Below are 10,075 nucleotides of genomic sequence, written 5' to 3'. Positions count from 1 at the left end.
CTCGTAGTGCAAGGACGTATGAAGGCTACCATGTGCCAATCACAACGGCATCAATGGAGGAGATCAGAGAAGATACTCAATCAGAAGCCGCTGCGGTGGTGCCGGACGAGCATCAAGATGCTACTACTCTATATGGGGTGCATGCAGAGGAGCTACAAAATGAAACAGAGGATATGTGTTTAAACGGAGAGCTCTATATAGATATAGGAAGTTATGCTGAGTTATGCGAGGATGAGAGAGAGATCTCTTAAAGCCACAAATATTGTATTTGAACAATTTTGCTCCGTGTTGTAAAAGCTCTGGCTCTTTAAGTACCTTCCATGGTGTATAACGCTCTTTTCTACTCGCGCTCACATCTTTTGATTGAAAATTCTGAGTTTTTGACTTGCCTCTTCTATCACTCAATTCATTGCGTCATTGTATTTATATGCGTCATTACGTCATTGTATTTAATGGTCTTTGCGTCATTGTCTACTCTATTCATTCAATATTAAGTTTAAATATTCGTGTGTTTAATGCAGGTATGGATGATGAGGAGTTTCTTTCTTCTTTGTCACCGCAGCAGAGACAGTGGTACGTGGAGCGTCACGCTCTGGCGCATCATCGCACGTTCCTACTCCATCCGCATCTCCCTCTTCTCCGAAGCTTCGGCGCGCTCCAAAGCTTCGGCGTCGACGAGACGATCTTCACACTCGTCTAGACACCGGCGCTCTAGTGGTGGCGGTGGCGGTTGTTGTGGGGATTCCGCCGCCGATGCCTCCACACCGCCTCGTGTTCGACGAGGCTCTTTACCCTCCCCTTCTTTGCCCGCCCCCACACCAGCCACAACATCGCCATCTACGCCAGGTTTTGCGCGCCTGACTGTTCCTAGCAGCTACACACCTCTACCTACTCCGCGAGGAGCCACCCCACTCGACACTCCTCGCTTCGGGGCCCAGACGCCGGTGGAGACACCTGACGTCCGTACCCCCATCGACACGCCGCTAGAGACCCCTGCCGGGACACCCAGGTTCACGCGTCACCGGCCAGAGGGCTTGCCTTACTCCGTCGACTTCAGCGGCGGCATCATCATGGATGATGACGGCAAGAAGGTGATCTCGTGCATGCATGGTCTTTGCTCTCAGCTATTTAGACACTACATACTAAACAAATGGAGTGAAGTACCGAGTGATTTAAAAAACAGAGTCATCAGCATACTTCATGATGAGTTTCCCGTTCCAACACAGGATCAGCGCTTCAATGAAGACCTGATGAAGATTCGAATGCGCGAATACTGCAAACACAAGCGTTCCGAAGTGCAAAAAGCAATCAAGCATGGGTGGAACAGGCCAGATTGGCTGGCCAAAGAAGATTGGAAGAATGCAAAGAAAGCAGCGCGCGAGAATCCCGACAAGTGGAAGCAACAAAAGGATGCAGCCAGAGCGCGAGTAGAGGCAGGGAGCTCGCACCACTTGGGGAGCGGTGGATGGACATCATTTGAGGCCGATTTTGTAAGTGTTTTCGCATTGCTCTTTATGTTCGATAGTTTAGGGTTTATGAGTTTTTTAATTCTAACATAATGAAATCTTTGTATGTTTTGACAGTGGTCGATGACAGGACGTGATCCCACACCGTACGAGCGCGAGTACGGAGGCAGGAAGGGCTTAAACGCCCTGATGGACATTCTCAGTTCTCGCGGCGGCATGGTTAGTATTAGGGTTTACTCTTTTCTATTTTTTGTATTGTTTCATAAATGTCGTTATATGTTTATACTTACTGAAAGCTGTCTTATTGTCTTTTTTTGCAGAATCCGACAGATACGCCGCTTGGACGCGATGAGACGTCTGACTAGACGACGTCAGTTTAGCCGTAGCTAGATAGCATTAGTTTAGGGTTTCTCATAATGTATCATGAGACGGATTTTATACGTCTTTTTGAACCATGTATATTATTACATTTGTCACCGGATTTCATTTTGCCAATCAATTCTTTATGCCTATGATGTTGTACAATTGTCATTATTACATTTGCCAATCAATTCATTTTGCCTATGATGTGTACAATTGTCAATTTTACGCTTGTCAATTTTGCAAACAATGCGTCTTGTGGGTGACTATTTTGGGTCTATTATCTACCCTTGCACTTTTTAAAAAAAGTGAATCAAGTGCAATATGGTTGATGGGTGGCAGGGCATTCAATGCCCTGTCACCAAAAAAAATTTCTCTCGGGCGTCGCTATAACCGTCGCTATTTATGGCTCTGGAGCGTCTCTATAAGCGTGGCTATAGACTTCTGTGTAAACGTCGCTATAACCGTCGCTATATATCGTCGCTTATAGCGACTCCTATAGCGTCGCATATAGCGACACTCTCCTAGCGACGCTATTAGCGATGGTTTTAGCGACGCCGGGGGTTATAAAAACCCAATGTATTTCCGTTGCTAACAACGTCACAAGAGCACACAACCTCTTGTAGTGATCGAGAGAGAGAAGCAGGAGGGGAGGGGCCGACGAGAGAGAGAGAGAGAGAGAGAGAGAGAGAGAGAGAGAGAGAGAGAGAGAGAGGAGGGGGAGAGGGTAGGGGCTCACACACACACACACACACACAACACACACACACACACACACACACACACACACACACACACACACATACACATACACAAAAGGAGGAGGAGGTTCTTGGCTACTTTATTAGAGGGAGGGGCGGCAATGGGCTATGGTTGTAGGATTAGGGGCGGCACATGGTGGTAGTAAGCTAGCACCACTAATCACCATTGGTGGGCTAAGCTGGTGGTGGCAATGGGTGCTAAGGGGCGGCAATGGGAGGTAGTGGTGGTGGGATGAAAAAAAAAAGCTCGCTCCATAACCATCCCTCGGTCAATCTCTTCGTCTTTTCTTCCTTAGAGAGGGTCAAGAATGGAGCCACCTTTGAAAGAGTGAACCAATGCCTGTTCACATCATCCGTGACTCGCTCCTACTCCTTTTGTGAAAACTGATCGCAATCTTCTCTAATACCTTCCTCAAAGTATAGAGAAAAAAATCTATCAAAACACTCAACCTTAACTTGAATCCAAGCCTTGTTTTGCGTTTCTTGCAGAGGAGATTTGGAATACTACCAAGCACTCGCAATCCCCTTGAGTTGCATTCTCATATGTCTCATCTTCGACACTTTCAAGAAATTGCCGTTTGCAAAGGCAACCTCAAACTATCGACTGAAATCGATAACTTTCGGAACATCTTCCCTTCCGTCAAAAGTATCAAACTTGACTAGAGTGTTCTTAGGTGGAGAGACCTTCCTTGGATTCTTCCCGGCATGATGGGATCTCTTGGCTATGGTTCTAAACTCGATATTCATGGGTATTCTGAAAGAGGAGACAGGTAGAGTTTTGGATGATAAGAAAAATTCGTTCAGATTTCTCGAAATTTTAACAAGTGAATTTAAATCACTTCTAGGTTCTTAAGGATCTTGAGCATTCTGCTCCTCGGATTCTCTAGGTTCTTGAGCATCATGCTCTTGTCGACTTCTCAAAGAATTTCAAGTCTGGTCGACTTCCTGCACAGAGAAAATTTTTTTCCTACTCTGCGAGCTTTTCCTGCAAGACTTAGGGTTCCACCTCCTTACTTCTCTCTTGGCTTGTCATGGCTTCTTCTAGCATCATTCTAGAGTCGTCCTTCTCCTTTACGGAGAAAGAGAGGAGACCATGCGCTCTGATACCAGTGTCACAAATGGGAGCGCATAACAATAGAAAACATACTTAGATAAATAGAATTCATCACTTAATACTCAATCCAAAGGATATGGAGAAAAATAGAGAGAGTGACTGAGAAGATCAACACAGTACTAGGGACAAGCAGAAGATGAGAGCTCGTCCCCCCCCGCCCCCCCCCCTCCGTAAAAGTATCTTTATTATTGGGGAGAATTCTATACAAGCACATGTATTACCATCACACTTATTTTAGAATAAGACTCGATGGTTCCTGGAAACCTCAGCTTCCTATTCCTAGGACAAAACTATATTCCAAGGAATTTCCGTTCCTTATTTTGAATCCTTGAGAACCAAAGTTCACGCCTCTGGATCTCACCTTTTAGACTCAGGGCATGGTATCTGTGCAACTCTTTTCCGACTCTATTCCCATAGTCCTCTTCTTGTAGAATAACTCTGCTTTCCTAGACGCGTGGGAATCTCAACTTCCGGATTCCAACTCAAGAGTCTACCACTCTTAGATCCATGGACCTATTCCCAAACTCATGGTACGAAATCCTTGGGCTGATCTAACTCTAGTTCTTCAAATCGCTTTTCTCCTGCAGAGGCTCATGCCTTCTTCTACTCCTACTCCCTTGCGAAGAGGAAGTACTCCTGCAAACAAATAATCAAAGATCAAAACATGAAAACATTACCTTTGAAGTCTTGATGTTAGAGACGCAACTCGGTTCTCGAAAAGAAATTCCCTATAAGAGATCTCTATATAGAGAAGCCTCTCTTCCAATCCTACACACAAAAGAGGTGTGCGCTCGAGTTCCCATTGAGTTCCCATTCCTAAATCAGTCTCGTCTACAACATTTATGGACTGAAAGCAAAGAAAAAGAACAACTTGTCGCTACGGAGACAATCTCCGTAGGCAATTCTTCACGATGCAACCCGCATGCTAGCTCGGTCTTGGCGTCATCCGGTACGCTTGGGTAGCCATGAGCGACGTTGGCCTTTTCTTGCACCTCCGGAGCGACAAAGTCTTTGTGCTAGCGCTGGAAAATTTGGGAGGAGTGCGGCACTAGTGCTTCCTTTTGTAGGCTCCAGCCGGTGGCAGAAATAGGAGGGGATCTCGGTGAGAATAGAGCAGAGGAGGGGAAGCGCCCAATCGCTTTTCTCTTGTGCCAAACACAACAACTGCATCGGAAAAAGCTCAATGTTGGGCAAGGCCAGCCAACTGGGGACCATCTGAAATCAAAGGGCTGTGAAAATTAGCTGAAGGGAGAGAGTAGTTGATGACAAAGATGATAGAGAAGATCAAACAATTGACCCTTGCTACTTATAGGCACCTATCCTCCTAAGGTCTCTACATTCTCAACTGTTGCAAGAATGGGGAAGCCTTCCAAAGGTGGTCCTGCTACACAAGAGACATGAAGATGTCTCCTGGGCCGTAGCAATGTTGCCTAAGCAACATGGGAGGCAATGGCAAAAAAGCCAGAGCTTGCATAGCAAACAGAGGCTTCAAAGGGCAAGGAAAACTGCAGTGGCAATCACTCCGCAACCTCGAAGAACGAGGTTGTACAAGGCAAAGAAGGCACCAGGTACTCCGTGGCAGGCTGGAGAAGGAAGAAAAGAATCGATAGGCTGCCAAGGGAGGTCAGTATGAAGGCTACTAGCAAAACACACACACACACACACACACACACACATACATACATATATAGATATATACATACATCTATCTATATATATATATATGTATATATATACACCAAGCCAATCAGTGTTGCAATGCGCTATATCAAGATTGAGCTGAAAAGCCTCGATTTTACTACGACAAAATGAAGCTCAGGAATTTAACAAGATGCATTTTGTGTATCACAAGAGCTTTTGACACATTCTCACATTGATAACTTCATAAGCTACTACGAGTGAGGGCCTGCATACCAAGGTAGGTAGGATTGCAGGAAGGGGATAACAAGCTGGGGTGGAGGCCCTCTGTCCCCCATCCACAACCGCACATAGCTAGGCAAGAAATCTCTTCGATGGGAATAGAACTCCATTGTCCACATGGGAGAATGCCATAGTCTTATTGTGTCAAACCTTCATCGAAAACCGTGTGTGTGTGTGTGTGAGAGAGAGAGAGAGAGAGAGAGAGAGAGAGAGAGAGAGGAGAGCACCAGAAGTGCATGTAGGTAGTTGGTTGAGTGTAATACCGGATTGAGCCGATGGATATGCCAAATCCAAGCGCAGTCAAGAGGTGGTTGTAGGGGCAATATTGGGGTGCCACGCTCACTAAAGTTGGAAAGCAACGGAATCCAGCATTCCTCATACCTGCGCCAAGGAATATGATTAGCTCTACAGGGCACAATTAATGGCAGTCAACCAGCTTCACAAGCAATTTCGGTCATTCTTCCATTGGAAAATTGAGTCTTTCTCATTGTTTTGCATACACGCTGCTTGCTGTCAGCTCATGTACCATGAGTTGAGGGCAGGAAACAGCCAGCCCCAACCCCCACCGTCACAGTCGGGCGTCGGGAGGCTGTAGATCATCTCAGCCCTCCATTCCTGAGCGGAATGAAGGGGTATAAGGGCTGTTGGATGAGAGATACCTCAGCAGCCAGAATGAGCTCAGAGGTCAACAACTCATCATGCATAATCTCTCTTCCCCTCTCTCGTGCAGCAACCAACACATCAGCCCTGGGTCCTTGCGGGGCGTTGGTTAGATATCGGAGTGCTTGCCTCCGTGGCAAGCCCCTCCTTCCCGGTTCCCAGTCAAATCAAGTGGGCGATAGCGGGTTGACCATAAGTGTAGTCAAGCGCAGCGCACAAGGAATCAACCCCTCCGCTTGAGCCCTCAGACGGTGCGTCTCTACCATTGCACTACGTGCCCGCCTGTGCTTGAGGAGGGCGACTTGCTTCTTATATATTTAAACTACGTGCTCCCCCCAAAAAAAACTGCGTGACCGACAACGCCCCGCCCCACACACATGCACAGAGAGAGAGAGAGAGAGAGAGAGAGAGAGAGAGATATTATAATACTTGCCGTTGGATTGCGCGAGAGACTGCGGGGCCTCCATAGAGACAAGGGTAGTGATCGACTTGTGCAAGAAAGCGCAACAGCTGCTGGGCAGCGGGAATCAAAGCAACGCCAAAGCTCACATACTGAGCTGCCCTCCATTTGCTTGCGAACTCTCCCACCTCCATCTCTAGCGCCTCAGTAGGTAGATGTGTGTGTCCGTGTGTAATATAGAGTTAAATGTATGTGCGGGATGGATGTGTGTGTCTATGGGCGTGCGTGAGTGTGCAGAGTGTCTCTTTGGCATCCTCTGCCTACTTAATCATTGGTACCTGATAATAATCCGACCATTGATTGAGTCCGTTTGAAAAATGAGCCCCCTTGGCGGCCCACACGCTGTTAGAGGCTTGCGTGGTTTGCAAGGTGACGACTGACCGCGACCCATGCACGATGACTAATAAGGCAGTTCCGAGAGGCAGACTATGGGCTAGCTCCTGGTTGTATTTCGTCACAATATCACACGGCCAGCCTCGTCACTATATCACATGGCCATCTATCACATGGGCATCTAATTCAAATGGGATCGATGATAAAAGGGGGACCACCGAGAGGCCTCAATCGTGAGATGTCATAACTGACGACGCAGAGGTATCCCAAATTTACAAACCCGTTCAATTCGCATTTATGATATGACATACTCAAATCCCCTATATATCAATGAATGCAAGCAAGCTTAGTGGTTAGTACACATGGTTTGTAGTGGAGAGGCCCCGAATTTAGAAGCCTACTCGAACTTACTTTTAGCATTGAATTTACCAAAGGTGCATCGGCCAAATTGCTTGAATCGTAGATTCCATTTGAAACTACCCGTGCAAGATAGTCATTATAAGAGGGGCAGACCAAAACCGCGTATGTTGCCGCAAATTAACTCTAGGGGATTCACTATTACCTATGAGGGGACGTCACCTGTGAGTAACCCTCATGGAATGTAGTCAAGCCCGAAAACACTTGCTAAGATTGGATGCAATCAAAGACTAGGAAGTTTACTTGGAATATTCACACACATACAAAGCACTTGTTCAAAAGAAGAGGAGAAGGTGGGAAGTCGAAAAACAACTTCTTTTAGCACAAGAGAAAGCACATGCATGTGGCAAGTTTTGACAAAATCTAAAAGGCAAGCGCGTTGAGAGATTTGGTGACTTGACTCTTGAGGATATGTATATGCATTGTAAGAACCTCTATGAGCAACCCAATGTTGATAAGATGGAGTGTTGTAGCTCCCTTCCGTTTATGTCTCCCTTCTTTACCATTGAAGATGTATGCCACGCGCTTGAGAAACTTGCTACTCGCAAGGCAGGTGACCTTCAAGGTGTCAAGGCTGAAATGATTAAATGGACAAGCAAGAAAACACGATATTGGATATGCAATATGTTTAACCTTGCACTTCAGTATGGCATGCCTCATGATTGGAGTGCAAATTGGATCAAACCTTTGCACAAAGGAGGAGATGTAAACAATGTGAACAACTATCGCACTATAATGGTTGGTTCTTTGATGTCAAAGTTATTTGGATGTATCATGGAGATGAAGATAAGTGAATGAGCTGAAAAGAATGGCAAATGTGCACTTGGCCAAGCAGGTTTTCGAAAGCATCATAGCACTATTGATCACCTTGTCACTCTGTGAGTTCTTATGGAAGCATCTCGATTGAAAGGAAAAAAGTTGTATTGTTGCTTTGTGGATTTCAAGAAAGCTTTTGACATGGTACCGCGAGGAAATCTTTGGAGACGTATGCAAAGCCTTCAAGTGCCGAGAGAATTTATGCATGTAGTCTTTCGCATCTACCAAAAAGTGATATGTCGATTATGTATGGGAGATGGAATTTCAGAATTTTTTGCAAGCACTATTGGTGTCAAACAAGGATGCCCACTTTCCCCAACCCTCTTTGGGCTACTCATTGATGAATTGGAATGCATGGTTCTTGACTTTATGCAGCAAGAAGGCATAGAAGAGGTTAAGATCGGAAATGCAGTGATCATGCTTTTGCTTTATGCCGATGATGTAGTGCTCTTGGCACATACCTTAGAAGATGCACAAAAGCTTATGAGTGTCTTGGAACGCTTTTGCCTACATAGCGGGCTGATCGTGAATGGATCCAAAACCAAGGTTATGCTTGTAAAGACCCTCAATGATGAAAATCCATGCATTGTATACAACAATGAGAAACTTGAAGTAGTAGATCACTTCAAGTACCTTGGCCTTGAGGTTCCATCCAATCATAAATGGAAGGATTGTGCAATGTGTCGCTTGGAAGCCGGAAAGAGGGTCTATTATGCATTTGAGAACATGTGCAATGCAGGAGAGATCAAGTGTTGGGCTCTCAAAAAGTACCTCTTGACACATTGGTGACACCGGTGCTTCTTTATGGAGTGGAGGTGTGGGGTGGAAGAATCGGGAAGTCTACTTGGAAAGAGTTTGAGAATGTCCAAAAGCGTTTTCTCACCAACTTTCTCCAAGTCAAGACACAAACACCCTACATGCTCTTACTTCTTGAGTCCGGATTGCTTCCCATTGAGGTCTTGGGCATGCAAAGGGTTGTGGAGTACATGCGTAAGACACAACGTAGCCCTTTGCATCGACTTCCTAGAATCGCATATGAAGCAAGTCAAATGGTTCAAAAGACATGCAAGAGCAAAATACTAAGTTCGAGGTGGATGCTTGATATCAAGAAATGGTTTGGAAGATGGGATGCATGTCACTTGGTCCAGGATGCGTCGATCGACTCCCAAGTTAATGAGGCCTTCTTACAACGCCAATGTATCACGGCTTGAGAGAAATCCGGAGGTTCTCGCTTCAGCCATTACACCACACACGTTGCCCCAAACTACAAATCTCTCTTCTTCTCGGAACGAGGTAACCGAACCCATTCCTACATCATTGAGCCCATCCCGTTGAGTGCGATCCGCACCATTGCCTCCATTCGTCTTAGCTCCCATTCTCTACGCTGCGAGACAGGACGTTGGGGCACTGGCGAGGAGTGTCATCGACTTTGCACCTTATGCCCTCGTCAAGTGCGAGAGAGTGAGTACCACACACTACTTGAGTGCTCAGCTTTTGACCACATTAGGTCCTCTTTTCCCCATATATTCAGCCATGATCTCTCCCTACATACCTTCCTCTCCCAACCACGATGTGGACTCTCTATTGCGACGCTCATTTCAGCCATTTTTGAGTATCGAGAGTCACTTATGAACTCCACTCACACCACGTGACATGTTCATTTGGTCCCATAGGTCATATTTGACCTCCCAGGACGATAATAGAACTATCTATCTATCTATCTATCTATCTCTCTCTCTCTCTCTCCTCTCTCTCTCTCTCTATCTCT

General features: G+C 46.0%; 1 protein-coding gene across 3 annotated transcripts in view; it reads right to left on the bottom strand.

The window, feature by feature from the left end:
* Nucleotides 1-6,972, bottom strand: part of LOC147433203 (glycine-rich domain-containing protein 2-like) — a 27,491-nt gene extending 20,519 nt beyond the window's left edge. Inside the window, exons 1-2 of one of the 3 annotated variants that reach the window (XM_086492853.1) lie at nt 6,715-6,972; nt 5,885-6,002 (exon numbers count right to left, since the gene is read on the bottom strand). In XM_086492853.1, the coding sequence (XP_086348979.1) occupies nt 5,885-6,002; nt 6,715-6,875 (279 nt within the window). In that variant the 5' untranslated portion in view covers nt 6,876-6,972. The remainder of the gene's footprint in view (nt 1-5,884; nt 6,003-6,714) is intronic. The other 2 variants (XM_086492851.1, XM_086492852.1) reach the window with 2 other exon arrangements.
* Between the last annotated feature and the right edge of the window lie 3,103 nt (nt 6,973-10,075).

Source organism: Adiantum capillus-veneris, chromosome 20 (assembly GCF_014529385.1).
Source record: "Adiantum capillus-veneris isolate H3 chromosome 20, ASM1452938v2, whole genome shotgun sequence".
NCBI classification, from domain to species: Eukaryota; Viridiplantae; Streptophyta; class Polypodiopsida; order Polypodiales; family Pteridaceae; genus Adiantum; species Adiantum capillus-veneris.
Note: the sequence above shows the minus strand (reverse complement) of the source record. Positions and strands in the feature narration are given on the sequence as shown.